Genomic DNA, 22,543 nt, shown 5'->3' with positions numbered 1-22,543 from the left:
ACAAGTGTGTGTGTGTTTCGTGCATTTTCCTTTTTAACAGCTCAAAACCCGCGCCATCTGTTCGTTTGCTTGGACGAAGTGCATTAAATATGTCATTCTTATTTCACCTTTTCCACCATTCTACTCATTCGATTAGGTTGATTCCTGAGCCAACACGAAACGGGCGAAGCGTGTCACGTGAAGCGTGTCCCGGAAAGGGCAGATAAAAGTGCGACTAGCGGTGAGTGAAGAGCGAGGGTGGGAAAATAAAATTCATCCCCTCGCAGTGCAGAAACGCGCCGGTGACCGGGCGAGCAGTTGGGCGAGCCCTTCTCGCCCTCGAAGTTAAAGTCGAAAGTCAAGTGGAGTTGTTAAAAGTTGAAATATATTCCTGCGCCCGTGTGCCGTCGGGGGCCGATCGCGAAAAGGGCGAGTGCGTCGAATAGGGAATGTGCCGACCGTGAACCGTAATATGATTTTTCCAGCAACCGTCAAGAGCGGTACGGCAAGTTTAGCAACGTTTTAGCGACGATGGTTCAACGCAACAAGTCAAGGTAGGTTGGGCCCGAAATGGCATGTGAAATTGTCGCAATCGAAACTTCACCCTGTGCGGTGACCTTCACGGTGCGATGGGCTTTGAATGGCGGGATGGGGGGTGGCTTAACGATGGGGAGGAATTCAATTATCTAATGCATCGGACGGTGCGCGATCGGAAACGTGGCTTATCGGGCTTATTGTCTTTTGAAGCGATGAACAAACGCTCTACGACGCGTCAGGGATGGTTAAGCTGCTTTGCTGATGAGATATCGGGACAATTGGGCTGTACATGCCATCGGTGATTGTCATGGGCTCAACGTAGAGTCGATTTAACACAGCTTGTGCCATCGTTCAAGTTCATTATCGCGTGAGAGCAGCTAAGCGCTTCGATGCCAATTATAGTCGCACCATTAGAGTCTTACGCAAGGTGGCACTTATGCGCCATTACAATGCATAAGGCGCTGTGATAGGTATTTAATGCAGTTGCAGTATATGCTCGCAGAGGAGCACGAGTTTTAAAACAACCATATCCTAAAGTATGCGTCATAAAAATTCAATCACTGAACAATATCGTTTAAGACCGTACCACTCGCTGGGATGGAATAATGGAAGCTATTATTAATTCACAGCAAACTTAAATCCGCCCTAATCCCTGGTTTACTCATTATAACCAACCCGACATGCATGGGCCACAAAATGGCAGGTCCCGAGTTTGTGTTCGCGCACGTGAACCGGACCCTCCAAGGTCTAGGTCTAGGTGTTTTTTTTTACGGCAAGACATTAGCGTTAATCTTTAATTAAAACTTCCGTCTTTCCCCTTTTTGCATAACCCGCGCACGTCTAACGGGAACACGGCATTGAGGCTCTTGCATCGATGCATTTCCTTGACCCAACGACCCGGCGTAGTCGAGGACGATATGAACGAGGCTTCTCGTTGCACCTGTGCACTCCTTCGCTGGAACCGGAGAAGCACGTGGTGGTGCTGCCGTGAAATAATTATAAAACTAATTTCCTTCCCATCCGCTGGTGGGCCGGACCCCGGTGAGGCCCCCTTTTCGGAGAACGTTCGAGTTTCTTCCGCCTTGTGGAGTAGCCCAAGGAACGAAGAGAATATGTCCGGAAATTCACCCAGATTCTCGCCGAAAAGCGCTTGGTTCAATCGGGAGACCTCTATCGTACGAGGCCAACCGACGAACGACGATGCACACAATTTCCGCCACGATTTCGCCCATCGATCGGTGCGTTGTCGAGCACGTGGTCGCGAGCACGGTCAGGGCCAGGCACCTCCAAGAAGACGTACACCATGTCCAGGGCCATCGTCGCTAAATGCGGAACTCGAAGATTCGTGTCCACGGCTCAGCGAGACACAGCGAACGTAGAACGGCGAGGCGTAGGGGTAATTTATATTCATAGGCAAGCATTAAAACACCATTAAGATAATAAATTACATTTGATTAAATCTGCATAAAGCTGGCATGTAAAAATTGTTGTAAAACTCCCACCTCAGTGTGGGTGATGCATCACACCCACACTCAGACAAACACATTCATGCACGTGGTGCACGTCGAGTGCGTCCAACGGTGCGGATGATGAAATGATGCTCCTCTTTTGCTCGAGACTGAGCTCGCCATGGAGGCAAAAGGGCGTTAACGAGGGCATCTTAAGCACCGGTTAGTTTCGGTACACTTTACGGATACCATTAAACTGCCGGTGACTGAACGAAGCCAACCAACGTCGGCCAGATTCGTCCGGCTAGGTCATTCCCGTCCGGTTTGAGTCTGGGGAAATTCCCGGGTCCTGGGAACCGAAACGAACGGGTGAAAGTGATTATGAGCGGCTCGTAAAACCTCGCTCGGGGAAGAGTAGGATGCCTAGCCTCGGGAGGATGTGTTGGGGAATTATTAAAATGTGAAAGACGATGATGTGCGGCTCCCTGGCCCTGGTTCAGGCCTGGGATCGAGAGCGCTTCCGGGACGGCGTCCATTAGCCGAACAATGCGCTCGAGCCGGCAAAAAGGGGCGCCATGTTGCGCCGTGTGGTCCTGGCCGAAAGTTCTTCATCGTAAAAACGAGAAACCGGCGCTGGCTGATGAGTTTGGGATTTCGACAAAAAGCTCACGCAAAAGTGACCAGACGAGCAGAGGGTGTGAACAGCCAGAGCAGAGAGTCGTGTTTGCGCCAGGGTGCGCCTTTGTCAATGTCATTGTAGAGGTGGTTCAGGGTTTTACGACGACGCAACCTGCTTATGCACTCGGCTAACTAGGCGATGGAAGGCGCTTTTGTTTCGCTCATGCTCCCGGTATCGTAACTGCGCACCACGGGATGGTAATGAAGAACGAGCTGCAACCGCTGAACGGTAGTTTATAGTCGGAGTTTCGCAGCTAGCGCTTTTTTGTTCGCCGTGCCGTCGTCCTGGAGATTCCGGGCGAAACCCGGAAAAAGGGAGCCAGCGTGGAATTAATTAAAGCTCGGGTGAAAATTATACCATAACAGCTCGTATAAATTGCTCGAAATCAAATTTACATACCAACGCCTCGGTCGGTCGGTGAGAGGACGTTGGAAAAAGTGAGTCCCAGGAAGAGGTCCCACCTTTGTCACCGTCGGCCATTAGTTGACTTGTAATGGGCTAATGATCATGCGAAATGGCGAATAATGAGGAAAAAGCAGGTAGTTTTCTCCTAATTAATATCGTTGGTTTTATTTCGCAGAAAACCACCAATAATGCAGTGCATCCGAGGTCTGACGCGAATTAAGTGAGGTTTTATCCCGTTCCCAGTAGCACACATAATTGATTTATTGTCGGAACAAATTAGTTCGCTAATTTCGTACGTAAAACGACACTGTTCAAAACGACGCTCTATTGCTGAGGAATTTACAATTGTCGCATACCGAGTACTATCGGTACTCAAGCTGGATCCGTCCTCGTATTAGATTCTACAGGTTCACATGCAAAGAAAAAAGCGTATGGAGTACTTCAAACGAGCTCTCGGTAGCGGGCTGGATCAATTTTGGATGTGAATATTGCGAAATCCCGGAAAACGCCGGGATCTCGTTTCATTGGCAGCTGCCGTTGTCGTAGGCGAGCACCAGTTCGATGCTGTGAAGTAAAAACTGGAAGCTAAATGGTCATTATTTCCGCTGGCAGTTTTGCGGTTGACAAACGCAGTCCACAGGCCTAAAAATCCGCACCCTGCAGGGCGTTCCGCTCCAACACGCTACGATGGGCTCTTCGCATCGGGACGCCCGAAACGGAAATAACTAAAAGCCCACTCCGAAAGCCGTCTGTGCGAGACCACCCCAGCTGGTCGCGGTTCCCGTGTGCCGCAGGAAATTTGAGGTTATTTCATGCCACCGAAAACCAAACCAGCGGGACGTCGACGAGACTGCGATGCGTAGCGATGGAAGGGCTGAATTCAACGGCCTATAGTTCGGTCTCGATGGTGCGGTGGAACGCCACATCCTGTCGGAACGGTGCAACCGAACCCAGCCTGATCGACTGCGGCCGGACAATTGGCATTCCTTCTCGCGCTTCCAGCGGTCCAACGGCTGCTACCGTGAGTGCCGTGGATTAGATTTGCCAAATAACATATGGTCGCGTGTTTCTGGGTTTTGGGCCAGCGGTTCGGCTATCGATGGCGGCGCTCGATAATGAATGTTTCAATTTTCGATGGTGTGGTGGAATTTGTTTCAGGGTTTTGCTGGGCACAAACCGTGGCTTTTCGAACCACACTAAAGCAACCTGCGATGTACTGATAGATTAGTTTTAACGTAATCAATCTCTGGGAGTGCATCCATCGAGTATTGTGCTAGCAGCATTTTAGAAACGAATAACATTGCATTGGGTGGCGTGTCGCTGAGTCGCTCTCTTGTCAAAAGAGGGTTGCAATTTTCATCGATTTGACTGAGTTCGAAAACGCGGTGAAAGGCTCTGCTCGGCTGCGGGCTATACAGGAAAAGCTTTTTTTTTGTGCAGTAGCACTGTGCGTTTCAATCTGCTTTGTATCCCTCGGCAGTGAAAGGACCTCGTTCGTTCGTTCGTTCGGTCGTTCGTTTGTTCATTCATCGCCTCTGCCGGATCTCTTCCTGATTGAGGTGAAAATGTTTCTGTGAGGGGAAAAAAATTGATGAATAATTCCCGCGACCATTCAGCGACCGGTGGCCGAATGTTTGTTGATTTGTTGCGATTCTGTGAAGGTGTGCACGGACCTGGCCATGGCTAGTGGTTCTCGAAAGCACTAAATGCTGAATGTGGGATTAAATGTGCGGGTTGATTGAATGAGCAAAGAAAAAAAAACACACAGGCTTTTGCCGCTAGTGGGGACCATTTTTCTGCAAATGGTAGTTTGAAACCACTCGGCCGCGTGTCAATATGCAAGGGATTTTATTCTTTATTTCTACAATCCAGCATGAAATTGTCGTCTCTTTAACGAGACGAGATTGAAGCAGAAACAACATCGAAACGCTTGCGCCACTGTAGCGCCAAAATGACAGCTGAAGAATTTCAAAACGAACGAAAAACCACAGCCTACTGCTTTAAAAGTGGATCACAGAATGAGTAAACAAGAGCCACCCTAGGCTATCCCGCCCATGACAACGTGTGGCTTGTGGTGTGCGGTTTCGACAAGAAGTGCCACAAGATGTCACATAAAAATCATTTCAGCCAGCTCCCGTGATGCACCCGTACGACGACGAGGACGAAGTTGTGCCTTAGGGGAGAAAACTGGCCCGTTCGGTTGAAGAATTGATGGCGACGGAGACAAACCGAGAACTGCTCCGTGTGCTCGCTTTCCTTCCCTTCGCCGTAAGCTCACGTCTGGGGCGGCCGGCGAAAACTTTTTCACCCACATTTTAGCCCGTTTTTCCGGCCTTTTCTCTCGTGCCGTGTCGGTGGCGCGCTTGGCAATCGAACATTTGCATATGTTGCGAATCAGCAGTCAGTCGAACGAGGCTCGGGTCAAAGTAGCCCAGTTCGAGAAGTTGGAACATTCGCTCACATTCCACACGTCCACCCACACACATACGGGGTATTTTCCCAACCAGACAATGGCTCGGTCGACAGCCATCTTGGGTCACATCGATGCCGATCGTAGACCCGATTCTACCGGCATACGGGCTCGATTTCCCCGGCGGCTGCTCTGCCTTAGCTGGCTGCTGGAAAACCAAACTTTAGACCCCACTCTCCCGGTCACAGCCTCCCTCCCACCCTCATTTTCCCAACCGCGGTCGCTCGGAGTGCATTCGCCTCCCGGCCCGCGGTGGCAGCGTGCGGAAAATCTGTTCCACCCGAAAAGTTCTGTCCGGTCCGACCTTCTCGATTTCCGAGGACCGGCCGGAGTTTGCCGAGTGTCCGGGGTCCGCCTGCTGCCAATGCAAAGTTCATTCCGTGACATCCTGCAGATGCCGGGGATGCTTTTTGCTGCAAACAGTCGACCGGCAACAGTGGCCTAACGGCGTTGGCTGGCGTGGCGTGGGCCGGAGAAGGGACGCTCGCGAAGCGGGAAAATGAGAAAGTTGCGGAAAGTTTTCCGTTTTATTTATTTTCCAATGTTGATCTCCGGACTGAGGCGCTAGAGCCTGGGCCCGGCCGGACGAGAAGAAAACCCGAGATACAGGGTGTGGGAAGAAAACTGTCTTCTCGAAAATTTCATTATCTGAAATAGCCCGGGGGCCAGTATTTGTGTGGTTGCATCCTAGTGTGGCCGCTTGCGCAAAGTGGAAGGTCGCACGCTTGGGCGGATATGCCGGTCCTCGAAAAGGAACGCGGCCAAGTACGAGCGCGTCTTAATTTTAATGAGCATTGGTTCAAGTTTCGGTGCGCGCCATTAATGCAACCCGGTTCGGGCGAGCCTTTCGCTAATTTCCCGGCTCCCTGGGTTTCCGCATGAAAATTGGAAAAATAATAGTCGCTTGCCGCCTGCTCTGGCACGGCAAAAGGACGCGAAAAGAACGCACAAACTCCGCCTGGGGTGACACTTTCCCGGCCGTGGAATGGGCAATCATAGAAGCGAAATAAAGCGCAAATGGAAGTGCAAAATTTAAGGCGAAGCTTTTCTGTGCGCACGCGATTTTTCACCAGCTACACAGCGTGCACCACAGCCGGATGGTTGATTTAAGGTAATGGAAAAGTTTAAATTGTTTCCATTATTTGTCGGTGAATGCGGTGACCGGCTGGCTTTCGGGTTCGTCGTTCCTGCTATGGTCTAACAGGGATGCGTCCTGTTTGCTTATGCACAATGCAATGAATGTATGCTTGAGCTGTGAAGGAAGAAAACCATCGCGCGCGAACAGACAAACAAATAAAAGGCTTCCCACTATTGATCGAATCAAGCACGAAACGGTTTTCGATACTCGTTGTTCCAAATAGCTTCACGAAATCCACCTTCACTCGGGAGTGAATAAATCCATCACATTACTTGCTGGCGAAGCTGTTGATGAAGGTTGCGATCGCGGAAGGAAACACGAAAGGACTAACGCAGCCTTTTTTCGCTTGGTTTGCAAACGCGAGGGAGAAAAATATAAACGAAACGCCCAGCACGCCTCCAGCACCAGCTGGAAGATATATTGCGATTTTTGGCCAACTGGAAGCAGCACACTTCGTTGTGTGGCACGGAAAAAAAGAAAGCACTGGCTTTTTCGCGGGCAAAAGTTTCCTTTCAAGCGAAGAAAGTTGAGCCAACGGTTTTGATGAATGAATAATATGTGCGGGGAAAATGTTCGAGCGCACGATTAATGTTTGAGATGACTGCGCTGCATTTTGGCCGCACGTTTTGAGCGCTTCGGCGTGCTCCGGCGTGCGCCGTCTAAGCCCGGAAGGAAGGAGCTATCCTGTTTATGATCACGATGCCGGTCACGTTTCGCATAAATATCGTGCGAAATGTGTTATCTCCAGTGCCGTTTCCCAGGTGGGCGCAACTTCAACGCAAAACCCCTTTCGCTCATGCCGGCGTAAACATAATCACGGCGTCAAAACCGTTTGCGTGGCGCTGACTTGCAGCAAAAGTTGCAACCCACCGGTGCTCGGGTGGCACAAATTTTAAGGTTTATTAAATCCCGCGCTCTCTCTCTCTCTCTCTGACCTGTCTTTGAAGGGCCCGATTTCGTCATTCCCTGGCATGGGTGACTAGGCCATGGTGCCACATGGATCCATGCGTCCGAGCAGCAGCATGTCAGCGTTCCTGCACGAGGGAGCAGGGAATTTTGAATTTGAATTTTTGATTATAATTTGTACGGCGAAATGTTTAATTTTGGCATAAATCACGTTAACGCCGACTTTGACTGCCACCTCCGGAAAACGCCCCCAAAAACCGACGGCAAACTCCCGCCGGCGAAAAACGCACAATTCATCCCACGACACACACGTACAGCGCCCGGCACACGTACGCGCACCGGTGCTGCCGGAATGCATCTCGTACGTGCGCACGAACGGTCCACGTGTGTTGGGTGAGCCTTAGAGGCGCCAAGCGCTCGGAACGCCAAAGCTCATAGCGCAGCGCCCAGGTGAGATGACATATGCAATGAAAAGCCAAACCAATATCTGCTCCGCTGAAGCTGATGTGTGTAATTTTCGTGCGGCTCGGTACCGGGTACGATGCAAACGATTCGCAACGAACCGGACGAACGGCCGGTGGAAAATGGCGGCGTATTGCGGAACGATTCGCCATTGTTTGACGGAGAATGAGCGTGGGTGCGATAAAATCATACGCCGACTCATGAATATGTTCGCTATCGAGCGGGAGGAGGCGTACGCGATTGGCACTGGGGTGCGAATTTCCACCCACACATCCCGTCTATGGGTGGGATTATGCAATTTTTATCCCGTGCTTTAAAGCTCACTAAAGCCGCACTTGGAGTGCAGTCGGTGAGGACCGGCGCCAAAAGGGCCGACAAGCTGATGAAAGGCAAATACGGACGGTACCGTTTGGAGTGGTTCGAAAAGTTGACGAAAATGTGCTCGCATACTTCGAGTAACAAGGGGAACTCCCATGGGAGAAGATGTGAATATTTTATGCGCACACAAAACTTTCCACGCCAGCCGAGCGAGCGGTGTAACAGAATCACGGGAATTAATTGTGCCGGAGATGGGACCGGAATCCAGGCCGTGATGGGAAGCACGACGTAAGCACGAGTGGCATAAAATTCTATTAACAAATCCCTGCTTGCCTACTGTAGTGCGGTAGTTTTTGCAGCGACATAAGTTTTACTACATCACACGGCGCTAGTCGTGAGGGATTGTTTAAGCTTTTCCAAAATTCCACCTGAACCAACTGCGCCGGGGTTCAACTTCACCCATTCGCCCCCCGAGGAGGTGATTTAAATCCGCCCTATTCCGATTCGACGGATTTTTATTTCAATCCTATGATGGTTCCCTTCGATCGTTCCCGTGGTCGCCCACCCGTGGTCTCACCCAAAATCACACATAATGGGTCGAGGAATTGGAAAAACCCCGATCAGTGGGACTTTTTGCCGATTCTCGGGATAGCTCCCGTACGGTTTTATTTCTCGTTCTTTCGCCGAAACCCTCAGTTCAGGCCGGTTGAACCCACGGTCGCTCTCACGGGCGGCCTTTATCGGGAGCACCCGAAAGGCGGGCGCCATCAATTTATTCAGATTTAATGACCAAAGCTGGGACAGTATTGAGAATTATCGGTTTTTACTGTTTGCCCAGGCGATTCGCTTGCGCAGGATAAATGTACAGTCCGGTTCGCCGTTCTTTCGCTGCCCGCGTGCTCCATTGCGGTCCTTCGCCTACGTATACATCTCGTCCGGTGCCACTCCGGGCACTGGCCGTGGGCTGCAAAATAGTGCATAAATTGAATTTCGATACGAATTTAATTACGATAATCTGTGCTAGTGGGCCGGAAGAAGTACCCGTGCCGTGTAGCGTCAAAGCCCGGGGCCTATGGGCAAAAAATCCCACACGAACCCTGCCGAACGGTTTTCCTGGCCGTTTTTCCGACCATTTCCCACCCGAGTGGAACTTATTTCGATAGGCCCGTGGTGGTGCGTTCTTCCCTGATGCCTGATCGATATCCAATCGAATGGCGATTCCATGTTATCCATGTGCACCCCCCATACGAGATGGCTCGAATAAATGGTGCCGCTCGGTGGCCTGTGCCTGTGTGTTTCGGTCGGGTTTGTGTGCGTTGACCTGTTGCGAAATAATTCGGATACTTTCGAGAGTCCTTTCACGGTGTCCTATCGCCCCAGCATAGCGCATGGTGAGGTGGGATGATGGGATTAATCTAAAATCGATAGCTGCATGCATGTACACAGGCTTCGGGAAACCCATTTTCACGACCAAACACGGACTGCACGCGTGCGAGCTGGTGGGGGAAAAACATCATTTTGGTATCCGAAAACCGATGGCGGGATTAAATGGATGCGTTTGCGCGCGTTGCGATCGATTTCGGTCGTAACAATACGCCTTCCCTGCTCATACTCATGTTCTTTTTCGTCTCGTCTTTCTCGTTGCAGCATGGATTACGTTAGTTTAGGCTGTTGCACGTTGGCCTTCGTGCTGTACATCAACACACTCAGCGCGGGATTCGTCTACGATGACAGGTAAGCTCGCGCGGTGATCGACAGTTTAAAACCTACCCATCCAAGCACGCTTTGGTGGTAGGTATCGTAGCAACCATAGCGCTTCAGTTTCATGGTTTCACCGAGTAAACGTTCGGCTCTTCCGTCGGTTGTCGAAGCGAGTGCTTTGATTTTGCAGAACTTTCCAACGAGCATTCATGCACATCCTTCTCCCTCGCTATGATAAGATGCTTAACATTCCTGGGAAGCCAGCGAAATGTAACTCGACGTGTCTCGGAAGCGAGCTGCCAGCCATCAAAGCATGGGGACGACATTTCCATTAGTATAATCCACTACTGTCTTTCCGGCGCAATCACGCTGAGCGCCAGCTGAGGGGGAAGCGAAAAATGAAAAGCTCTTTAAGCTTATCACCAGACCGAACCATCGGTGGCCTGATAAAATTTTAATTCATCTAGTTAGCATGGCTTGCCCGTCAGCGCCGGAAATTCCGATCAATATCCCCAGCAGCTTCAGGAGGTGCTGGAAGGACAAAGCAAAATCGAAATCGGTTCGTCGGCTTTGCTTCTTGGAAGCGACAATAAGCCCATTTTGCCGGGCATAAAAGCGATAACGGCGTGAAGAAAAGAAGTGCCGGTCGAGCCAAGCCCACATCCCGAAGCAATTGGGTCCCAATGTTCAAAGGACGCAATAAGCTGGCTGGATGGGTTTTCACGGATTTTTGTCGTGCTTTTGATTTTCATTTCATTGTCCAGGTGATTGAACGTAAATCAATTCACTCTAACAGGCATTATAAAGACGCTAATGGAAGCATTTTCACCCGAAATGAAGTGAAGTTAAACTGCCTAACTAAGCAGTTGCCCATCCCACCAGCATCTGCCTTCGGTACGGATCGAATTCGGTACGGGCAATGCGACGAATTGAGGGTTGTAACTCTTTTTTGCGGGGTGCTTGTGCTATCGATTTCGGATGGAAACCGGTTGCCTGGAAATTTGTCTGCCACGAATCCTTCCTCGGCACAAAAGAAGGAAAAAAAAGGCTCCAATCCAAACCCGTTGGGTTGCCCTGTTTGCCTGGGGTGGCGTGTCCGTAAGTAGATAAGTACATTAAGAAGATTTATATTCAAATAAACCGTGCTCACCCACTCACACACACACTGGAGCGTGCCACACAATAGATTATTCAGTGTATTATCGCAAACGCACCCTCGAAGTGGCTGTGTGTGAAGGCCTCGGTTGCCTTCTCAGGAGCCTTACCTTCGAGAAAAAGGGATCCCTCACGCGTCCGCCCTTTGAATCGGTCGTGGTGGGCTAGAAAATGGTTATTATTTCATCGCTTCAGGATTATTTCTTGCGGTCTCGCTTGCGGGCGCTTTTTGGACCAACCATTGTCGGCATCCCGAGGTGGATTCAATTTATCTTCCCCACTGCTCAAAAACCCACCCACCCTAGTACGCCCACACACCCACACCGACATCGTCGTCGTCCTCGTCGTCCTTTACCGATGGGAGGGTTGAAAGCTCACCTGACAACCTGACGCAGCCGACTCTCGGGGGCAGACAGTGTCATCGATTCCGGTACCGGAAGGAAGTGGCGTCGAGTCAAAACAATCGTCTTATCCACAATCTGACAGCAAAGTGTTGCTTGCGTGCCACTCACCCACGCACGCCTGTAAGCAACGCTTTGGCTCACGGGCGAACGGGCGCCCGTCGTCTTTGATATGAAGAAATTTTCCGCTCCGACTCCGCTAACAATTTCCGGGCCCGATTTGTTCCGTGCAAACGCACGCACCCACGCGCGGGCGGGCTAGTTATGGTTATTGTTGTTTTAAATCTTCCCTCCAACCGGATGCCTGGGGGCCCAGGCACAGCCCGATCCAGGTGTACGCTTCTTGTATGCGCGTGTGTGTGTGTGTGTTTGTGTTTGAGCACCAACAGCAGGACGACACGACACTTCCGGTCGGCCTCAAGCCCATTCCCAAGAAAGTGGTTCCTAGGTACGTGGGTGATTAACGGAGGGACACGCTCGTTCTCTCTCTCTTTCTCTCTCTCTCTGCAACCCTCGAGGGCATTTTGGGGTGGCTTTCAGCGCCCTCGTGTACACGGTGCTAGGATTTCTGTTCAATTCTGGACACCGGAGTGAAGGTGAATTTGTAATTGTTCGTAATTTTCCTGTCGTCTGTATGCGAGGGCCAGAGGGCATAAGCGGCGAGAGTTATATATGGGACGGGTCGGTTTAGGGTGCACCCTTGCGGACAGGAGTGACCCTGCGGGACAATTATGTACACGCTATCTTTCGTCACTTTCACACCTGGGCTTGAGACACTGACGCGCCCCTAACTGAATGGGGTCGGAAGGTCGCTCTCGGCAGATATACATATGTGTATTTAGCGGCACACAAACAAGCTGGTTGTTTTTGGATAAACATTACCACTTTGAAGTCCTGCTTGGCAGAAGCAGAACGCAGGAATAGTTGGGACACTCTTGGGTTTCGAGTTGAATGTTGTTCTTGAGAGCTTTAAATATCATCAGATGCTTTTAGTTTCGACTGCGCTCAAAATTGCATCCTTTAGCTCTCATTTCCCAGAAACGAAACAGGACTACCTGAAAAGGACTCCGTTCGGAACACCCAACCATAGGCAAGAACAGTGAGACCATTATATGCGAGAGGACATCACGCCCGAGGCCACCGATAAAGCACTGGCGGATGTTGAAAGGCGAGAGCACCTGCAATGCGGTTTTTTTTTCCTTCATCAGACTCTAGCCCCCGGGGCACCTCAAACCTCGAGAAGAAAGGAATTCTCATCTCACCCGGTGGTGCTGCCCGGTGCCGATAAGTGGACAACTTTTTCCGGGCACAGATTCGATGGGCAAAAGGAAGCCCGAGGCCCGAGTGAAGTGGGCTTGTAACGAGTTGTTTTCGAGGGCTAATTAATGGCACCAGCGTACCATATGATACCGACGCCCAGCAGGAGCTTGGCACGAGAACGGTGAGCACGCCATTGGTGATGATGATGATGGTGATGATGATCGTCATCTCGTATAGGAGAGCTTCGATACATGATACGCTTATAATGGACTGGAGGGAATATGAAGGGTGGTAGGATGCAAAAAAAAAGAAGAATAACTGAACGAGAAACAGGATCTGATTAATCGTTATGGGCAGCCATTTGATGGGGTGCCTGTTATGCGATATCGAAGGCACACAAGCACCCTGCTGGGTGAGAGAAATTGTTAAAGACCGTTGGACAAATTTCGAACACATTCGGCTATGTGCTGCGATGCCATTGAAAAGTTTCCAGTAGATAATAATATCGGGTTAAAAGGGGGTTAGTTCAAGCGAGCTCGCCCATGAAAGCCATAAAGTTTTGTGGACCCTATGCGAGCGTTGCCAATATTAATTGGCACGATCCGGTAAGGGATTTAAATTTCTCGTTTAATTACCGTTAGTTGAACCATCGTGTGTAGCATTTCGGGGCTCGATGGTTCGCCAAAATATACGCAATTTTCCACAAGCTCGTTAAACTTTTACCGAGAGTTTTCATCGAAAGTTTGCTGTGTGAGCTCAAATCAACCATCGGTATTTCGTTTTACGTTCGGAAACGCTGTTAAAGCATCGAAATACACCTGTCAAGCGGCTTTCGGGTCCACATTCCACAAACCACCAGGCGTCTCCATCGATGAGCGCATGTTACCGATTCCCGGTACGATTCGGGGCTAATAGAGCTGCCGAAACCAGTACCGTTGTGAACATTTAATACATCTGCCTTCACCCAGCATTCCGTCTCCCTTTCTGCTGGGGACCTGCCGTTCGGAAAATGAAAGCAGGCATAAAAAAGTGGGACTAAACTACGGCCTGACCGTACCAGGTTCGGCGTTCGGTGAACTAGAACTCTTTGTTTTGTGTCTGCGCTTTCAACATTGATAAACTATTCAATTGAACATGGAAGGAATGTATCAGCGGACACAAATCAAACGGTAAACGGAGGGTGAAGAAAAACGGCCAATTGAATCAATGCTGGCACAGAGCGCCGAGCGACCAACGACTCGCCGAAAGGGCTGCCCGATCGCTTATCGTGCGGTCGCCAGACTACGCTGAGTGGGAGTGGGAAACCAATGGTGGGCACTGAACATGACAAGTCGCGTTCGACGCCCCGTTCCAAGCAGGTGGAACTCGAGCTCAATCCGAGAGCAGGTGAAATGGAGCCGAAAGGAGTCGCTGCAACGCATGGAACGCATGGAACTGGCTGTGCTGAGGCACGACTCGGATAATGATGATAAAACATTTCGGGCATGTTGGGCCTTCGGTGCTGGGCCTCAATCTGAGGTCGGCATCGGAATCGGCAATAACGGGCCGCTCATAAATCATCTACCGGCTCGATTATTAAGCAACTGACGATAAACACATTTACCTGTGATTGACGGTGAGCTGTGTTTGAGAGCCGGGCGTTCCAAAGTGGTCGGTTAAAGCGAGAGAGAGAGAGAGAAAACGCCCACCATCGAAAGGCATGGGAGCTGGAAAAAAAGCCGAACGAAAGTAAATCGGTTCGATTGGAAATGGTTTCACAGGAGAATAATGTATAATGGGGAAACAATTTGTCGGATAAATATTGTAAGGTACTTTGTTTCCCATTCGGCTTTGGAAGCGCCGCAAGGGTTTTTGGACGTTGAGAAGTGATTTATTTTGGTGTATGATAATTTAATCATGCTGCTGTCATTGTTTGGCAGCTACCGATGTTTCTAACGGGTGAGGTTTGTAGCAGCGTTTTGTATCGGGTTTGAATACTGTTGAACAATTTGGTCGTTCTTTATTGCCCCTGATTAATTCAAGATGCTAAATTTTCGACCCGCTTATGAAATTAATAATTGATTACTATTCAACCTAAGCTACTCTAAGGCTACTTTCAAATTATTTACATTCCACGTCTATGACTGAACAATGAAATCACAGAAGATTATCAACACCCTAGGACACGAGAAATTTAAAGGTTAGCTTACTCTTACGACGATGCGGATGTGTTTTGACTAAATGCCTAATACTATCATCATTTCAACCATAAGCGTACCCAACTCCCCTACATGTTGCTCGCTCGCTTCAGCTTCATGGCAATGATTTTCGCTTTCTCGCATCAATTGTCTCCGAAGTCGAAAAATGTGTGCCCTGGCAAAAGACTCGCTAGCTTGCAAATTCCACCACCAGCGCGTTCTCTGTCTCATCGCATTAGCCCAGCCAGAAGCTTCTCCGGTTCCGACCACCATTGGCATTGGTATCGATTTTTCTTCCCTCCTGCAGGCGACAGCCAAGCGTTGGTGCAAATCCTTTCCTTCACCGCAAGAAACACATCCCGCACATTTCACGGTGCCCGGAACATCCGCAACGTGTGGTTCCGCAGGGTGCCACCCGTTTCGGTGAAATGATTTCCTTTTCCTTCGGCCTCCGACTCGGCGATCGGCACGAATCGTACAACGAGCGAGGATTTCGGTGTGTGTTTACGCCCGGGATACAACGTTGCCACGGCTCGGAAGGTTCGGAGCATCGGGTGACTTCCTTCGGTGCTTCTTCCCGGCGCGTCTGGTATTATTTTCCTATAAAAGCAATCTAATGACAATGATTGATGAAAATTATGATCTAATGCTACCGGCATGCTCGCCGTCGGTGGGTTGGCCACGCCCGAAAGGGAGCCCACGTAGAGGGAGGTATGCCGAATGAAATATGTTTTGTGGTATTTTTGGTGTGGTATTTCCATGGTTGCCCGCCTGCTACCAACGCGAGCGAATTCCTCCATTTCCGGAGCACGGCTAATGCCAGGCAGCAGAGAGGGTGGAACGAATGCGGAGGGGGGGGGGGAGGGAAAAAATAACCCGCCTGGCTCACGAAACGAAAACGGTTGTCCAAATTAATAACGAACCCGATACCGAAACCGAGTATCTCGATATCAACGAGCGATTTATTTCGTGGAAGAAAGAAGGAAGCAGTGGAATTTTCGCCCGCTGCCAACGAAAACGACGACGACCACGAGGAAGGGCTCCTTTTTCTCTCTCCCCCCCCCCCTATGCGTCCGAATTTTGGCAATTTTCCTCCCGACCCACCCATGGCCCATGGTGGAAAGGTATTCGGTGCGATTGTAACGACGAGCTCGATCGTATCTGACTGGCGGCGAGGCTCACCGTGAACGGGCGGAGGTCATTTGTCAGGAAACGGTCGTCTCCGGTCGAAAAAGCCGGATTCCTGACGTTTGGTTCTTTTGCGACGGACAAAGCGAGACTACGAGAGCTAGAGTGAGAGGCACCAGGCAGAAAAGAACGATGTGCCATGTCCATGGAAAGTGATCGTAAAAGTGATTTTATTGACCGATACGCCGAGTTGGCTATTAATGCGGCTCCCCGGCTCCGGCGCATAGTTCATAGTCCGAGATAAGTTTCCCGCGAGTCCGCTGTTCACGTGATGGAAATTCCCGCGTCCACAAGGCTGGCGCTTGCCTGCCTAACTGACCCACATTCCAGTTCGCTGCTCGAGAGCGCCTTATTTCAGCGCCGTCAAATGATCAACAGTTTTTGTCGATAGCAACAGTTGCCGTTTCCGGCACCTTTGGCGCGTTTCACATCGCAGTAGCCTTGAGTGCACGGTGTAAGGTGTTCACCATGGCAACCGAACCTGCAGGAACCATCGTTTGGGCATCTCTTTCGCACGTTTCCAAGCCGTCTTTCAAGCACGAATCCCGTTAATAAACGGCCACCGGTCCCCGTCCGGTAGCTAGAGCGAACGCGTATGATTAATGAAGTACGTCACGTGCACTTGGCGAAAAAACGGCCCCCTGTTGATGTGATCACTTGATTAATTCGCCACGCGAGATGGTGAAGATAAAGCGGCATAATCAGGACCGCTTTTCGAAGTGTGAGCAGCGGCAGCGTTATTGACTCGTGCCACTTGAAGCGAGAGTTCCGGGAATGTTTATTTTTAAATTATGTTCTAATTACGCTACTTTAAACACTTTAGCCCAGCGTTTGAAGGATCCGCATCGAAGGAGACTGCTTAATCCGGTCTCGTCGGTGGCAGTAATTCATTTGCAAGCGTTGGCGCTAGCGATGGCTCAGCGGATCATTATTTGAGGAAAAATATTTACCCGCCACGGTTCCACCGGGGGGAAGTTTTCGGCAACAAATTCGTATGATCTCTTTGTCGTGCTCTCGGTGGTGCTGTTGGCGTAGATTTACGTGCCGCAATGTAGCGCCCATTAGCAGCCTCGAGGGCTCGCAAACCGAACGGATCAGCGACGCATTTCCCGCACCACGGAAAATGGCTTCCCCTGGAAACGGCCGGTTCGGAGACGGCCCCGACACGGAGCAACGCGGTCTTATCTTAATCGATTTAATGTGGTCAATTTATTTGTCCCGGTGGGCGCCCTCCCAGCCTTTGGCCGGACTTTGAGCCACTGCTGGCAGTGCCAATCCCCGGCGGTGCGACCGCTCATTTGTCCGAATGGCAGCCGGGCAATTGGCAGCCATCGCTAAGGAGCGTTAATTCCTGTGTAATCTCGACGAGATTAAGCACAAACACTTAATTCCGATAGGAGTTTCGGCCGTGGTCGGTCGGTTCCAACGCGCACCCGCGCTTTCGTCCGTTTCTTGGTGTTTGTTGTTTCTGGGCCGCGATTTACACCCGGCACCAGAGAGAGGGAGGAAAAAGTGTTCCGATATCCGGCTTCGGTCGGTGGCGTGAGGTTCCGTTTCGTTTCATTTCGTTCGCTCCACTCGAGCGAACCCCGAGCGCCATTCGCCTGGGACGGTGAGGATTCTTTTGGCAAGACAAATATTTGCCCACAACCGCTAATCAAAACGAACACCCTCTCCCCTATTGCCCTTGAAGAGTGATCGCAAGTAAAGAGCAGCGAATGGAAAGGGGCCCAAACGCCCAAAATAGGAACGGAAAAATCAAAAATCGAAACCAACCGAAATCGTATTGTGTATGTGTGTGTGTTTTCGTTCGCGATTTTGCCTCCTCGAGGGCAAACATCTCTCACTGGGCAGGGAGCGAGAAGCGGGCAAATTTAATCCTAATTAAATCAGATCGATGAAAATGATCTCGCAACGAAAGAGAATAAAGCCACACGATGAAGGACTTCTGGGAAGTGGGAATTGGTTGCTTTCCTGCTTTCTTCGCTTCACACTTCACCGATCGGCGAAGACTCGCTCGCAGGCCTCTTAATCGAGGATATTTCAGGCAGCAGTATTCGATTCCCTTTGTCGTTGTCGGTTTGCGTTTTCTAATAATTTAACGAGTCCGCTTCAAGGGCCACTCAATTGGAAACCTCTTGAGACGCTTGGCTTTCGGCTTACCGCTGTCGAGATAACATTTCGTGTGGCGTTTTTCGTGAGTTCATTTCCACATTCAATCTTCGCGGAACCCGTCAAAGGGAAAATCCAATTCGAGGAGATTCGATTCCTCGGAAACGGTGTCGTTTGTTGGCGTCTTTGATGTGCAACGAGCTGCCGATTATTTGCAGTCCGGAAATTTGCTTTAATGATGTTCTTTTTTTTCTGTTCGCTCGCCGCTTCTTCCATGAAGCACCAGGCGCCTCCATTCGGGTTCATATACGGCACGGTTTCTTTGTTCGAGACTTATCAACAGCGGGGCGGTCATGCTCCCGAAGCAGATAATAAAATCAAACCCCGTACGCATTGTGTTTAATCGAGCGTGCTAATCTCACTCCCCGCGATAAACCTATCATCAAATCAACATGACGCAGAGCAATTCCGTTGCCATTCCGGTGGTTCCGCTTCGAACTGCGAAATGGCGTCGTCACTACGTTCTTATCTGCGGGCGTATCTCCGCGTCACACGCATCGTGCGTTGATGAGGTGTAGGAGGAAATAGAAAAAGAAAAATACTACGTAATAATCACAACTCATCCACGGTCGAGCTGGGATCTCTTTGATTTTGGTTCACCTCTTCGGGCCCGATCCGCGTCCGTCTGTGGCTTTACGCAATGTCACGTTACGTTTCCACGGGCCGAGTGTAAATGAACACCCACAAGACGTTCGTGAGTGGAAGGGCTCCGGTTTCCACAACAGTTCCCTCCCAACAACCAGAAAACAAAAAAGAAACTGCACAATAATATCCGAGCCATTTTCGTCCGCGAAAGGAAAGATAGCGATCAGCCGGGCGAAAAAAAGCTGAACGGAAAGCGATCTAAAGAATCCCGCGCTGGACTTGCTGTGGGTGGTTCTTATTTTCTCCCTCTTATACGCTGTTTCTTGTTCCCACTTTCTGTTCGCACAAGTCAAGCTTAACCTGCTCCTTGAGCTTGATATCGGCCAGCCGGAAAAAAACCCTCCCCACAAGGAACCCCTCGGCACGAGGCTCGTACCGATGGGGGACCAACCATGACGAAGCCATTTTGGCCTTTATGTTCGGGTTTAGGAATTGTTAAACGAGCGGGAAAAAATTGCCCTCAATGGGGGTGCAAATAAAGACCAAAACCTGAGGAAGCAAACCGCGGAAAACAATGGGTCAGATGGTACCACGATTTTCTTCCTACTTCCTTGGCTGACGTCCTGATCGATAGGACGGATCGCGAGCGAAGATAAGGTGTCGCTTTTTGGAGGAGTTATTAGCTGAAGGCATTGGAGAAAATGTTCAAGAAATCACCAGGAGCCAAGGAGCAGTTTCACACAAGCATCCGTCAATGGCCAAGACCGTCCGAGACGAGGAAGTCCATTTGCATATTTCTATCATAAGTCATGTCATCAGCCGTGGTCCGTACGACACCGCCGTCAATAAATCATCGCACGACAAACTGTCGCGTGAGTCAAACCGAGTGACGGATCGAATTGAAAAGTAATCAACGGCTTCGCGTCTTATTTTAATGAAATTTACCAACCCATTGGTGCAAAAGCGCCACCGTGGGGAACGGAATTTGCAAAACTGAAGGCAACAGGGGACGTGCAGCTTGTAAGGACACCCGCTTGATGCCAACGGAGCCGATGAATCAAACACAAATTAATCAAAAAAGCCCCGAGCGAAGAGCAAGAAGGAAAAAATGTCTCGCACCCGTTTTCATTACCGAACCGTGTCGTGCTCAATAAATTGTCATTGGGCTTTCAGATGGTGCTTCCTTCAAGGCTGCGATGGTTGCCTTTTGTTAATGAAAATGAGTTTCACTTTCCCTCCAAGCGCTGCGACCATTGTGCCAAGGCAGGGAGCATGTTTCTTTCACAATTTTATCACCATCCGCCCGTTAGACGTTACGGAACACAAAACGACCACCCGGCACGGGTTCGGCCATTGTTCGGGCTTCGGGATCTTCCGTCTTCCTGCGACGCGCGCGAGCGAGCGTGCTCCTTTATGCATCATGCCCCTGGCGAGCTTTTGAAGGGCGAACATCCCGAAGGGTGGAACGGCCATTGATACGAAACCCGGGTGCGTTGCAATGAAGCGAACATTCCAACCATCCGTCCGTCCATCAGGGTTGCAGGGGCGCTTTATTGCCGGTGCGGGAAAAGCGAGCATAAAATCATTAGGAGCCACCGTGATTCCTTTGTCGAAGCCACGCGCTAACGCCAGTAAAAAAGGGAGCGCACCAACACTGCACCGAAAGCACTCGGCTGTCAAAAAAGAAAAAAAAAGCAAAAGAACGAAGCAAGCCATGACGCGAACGTCGTAAACGTCAGTGGTGGAAAAAGAAACTGTCCAAAGTTTGAGTTGAGTCGTTGTGGAACTTTATTTGCTAACGAGTGGGAACGCGTTTTTGTCTGTGGTTTATGTTGAAAGTTTTTGGGGCATTTTTTCTGCGCGTTAATTTTTTGTTGCGTCCGTTCATTTCCTTCCACGCGCTTGTTGCTTCGAGGAGGGCGTGTGTATTCAGTTCCGGTTTAAAAAAATTAAACGCTTTCCGGAAGAACCACTAGCTTTGTTTGTGAAACTTTCTCAACGAAACACGAAGGTCGGATTAAAGCTAAACACGCTCGAAGCAACGCTTAGCTTTGATTAGTTTCCGTGTTTCGCGTTCCTTCGAATCATCGGGCCCCATAAAGTGTGCTCGCAACGCACATTGCATAACCCCTTTTTACATGACAACGTACACGGCCGGCACCATGTTCGCTATCGCTCGTATCCATTTAATCATGATTGTCCGTGTAAAGGGAAAACCTCGAACTCGGCACCGAAATTAACTCCAGTGCCACCGGTACTCGTGCTTCGGTACCGGGAATGACAAAACAAAGCGCCGCGAGGACGCTCCGTAGTTCTCCTTTTCCATATGCCACGTGGACCTTGACGTGTGCTTGCAAGGATTCATGCCTGGCAAGAAAGAGAAAAAAAAACTCGTACCACTCCGTACATGCCGCTTATTACCTGCGCTTGTCTAATGCAGGACCCCTGGAGGATTGCACGGCCCAATTTCCACGCTTCCACACACACACACCGGCAGCTAATGGCATTGCCAATTTCGGTGAAATAACAGGATTTAATTATTTCGCTTTTTTTCGCTCTCGTTCATCGTGTTCGTGTTTCATTCACTCACCGCGCTGAACTCGCACCCAAGACCCGATTCCAATTTAAATTTGAACCTTCGAGTGAACCGGCACCACCGTGGTTTGTCTGAGACGGTTGGCTGGTATTTGTTACTTAAATTCCCGTCCTCTATCCCGGTTGGGTAGCTGGTGCTGGTGCTTACGTAATCGTTCCCCCGCCAAAAACCCGTAGTCCTTTCCCATCCGACCGAGTAACGAATTGTTTTGCAAACCACCCTCTCCCGAGTCGTGGTTCCGGCCACAAACTACACCGACGCCGAAGGGTGCAAGAATTTGTGTTTCCTGTCTGTGGTTATGACACCCGGCTGAGCTCCATGGCAAGGCCCCTCGAATTCGGCAGGCGTCAATGATGATCAGACCCTTTCCCGGTTGCGCTTCCTTCTTTCCCACTCCGGATCACCCGCAGAGAAAATCAGATAATTTCCTAGAAGTAATCACCAACCCCGACAGACACCGAGTTGTACGAGGGAACAGCACAAAAGGGGCCTTGCATCGTGTTTCATCCAGCCCAACCCCTTAGGCATATGGCCGTGGGTTTTTGGAGCCCAAAACGCGCAATCTTCCCGAAACTCGGCTCTAGTTTCGGTGCAGTTGCCTTTCTCCGCGTCCCGATGGCATTTATGTGCAGCGTAAGCTGAAAACGCCCCTCCATAAAGGCTGCGAGATAACAATCATTTGATTATGATTACGTTTCGTGTCGTGCTCGTTCGCGTGGCCAATCGAACGAAAGGGGTTTTCCGTTGAGTGTAGTGGTGCTGGTGGTGCACCTACCTGATAAGGACCTGCCGGCGCACCGCTACCGATAAGACACCAACGAAAAGACGCCCGAAGAAACCGGAAACCCATCCTGTCACTTTTTCGTCCTCCCCCACACTCTGAGGGAAAATTTTCGCTTCGTAAACACGGGCTCAGGCTCAGGTTACGATTATTGTCGATGCAAGCAGCACGGCGGCTGCTTCGTG

General features: G+C 50.3%; 1 protein-coding gene across 1 annotated transcript in view; it reads left to right on the top strand.

Moving 5' to 3' along the window:
- The first annotated feature begins 510 nt into the window (after nt 1-510).
- LOC128726905 (protein O-mannosyl-transferase TMTC2) overlaps nt 511-22,543 on the top strand; it is a 117,436-nt gene continuing 95,403 nt past the window's right edge. Inside the window, exons 1-2 of the mRNA XM_053820751.1 lie at nt 511-533; nt 9,990-10,076. Of these exons, the coding sequence (XP_053676726.1) occupies nt 511-533; nt 9,990-10,076 (110 nt within the window). The remainder of the gene's footprint in view (nt 534-9,989; nt 10,077-22,543) is intronic.

This window comes from Anopheles nili, chromosome 3, assembly GCF_943737925.1.
Source record: "Anopheles nili chromosome 3, idAnoNiliSN_F5_01, whole genome shotgun sequence".
Classification (NCBI taxonomy): Eukaryota; Metazoa; Arthropoda; class Insecta; order Diptera; family Culicidae; genus Anopheles; species Anopheles nili.
Note: the sequence above shows the minus strand (reverse complement) of the source record. Positions and strands in the feature narration are given on the sequence as shown.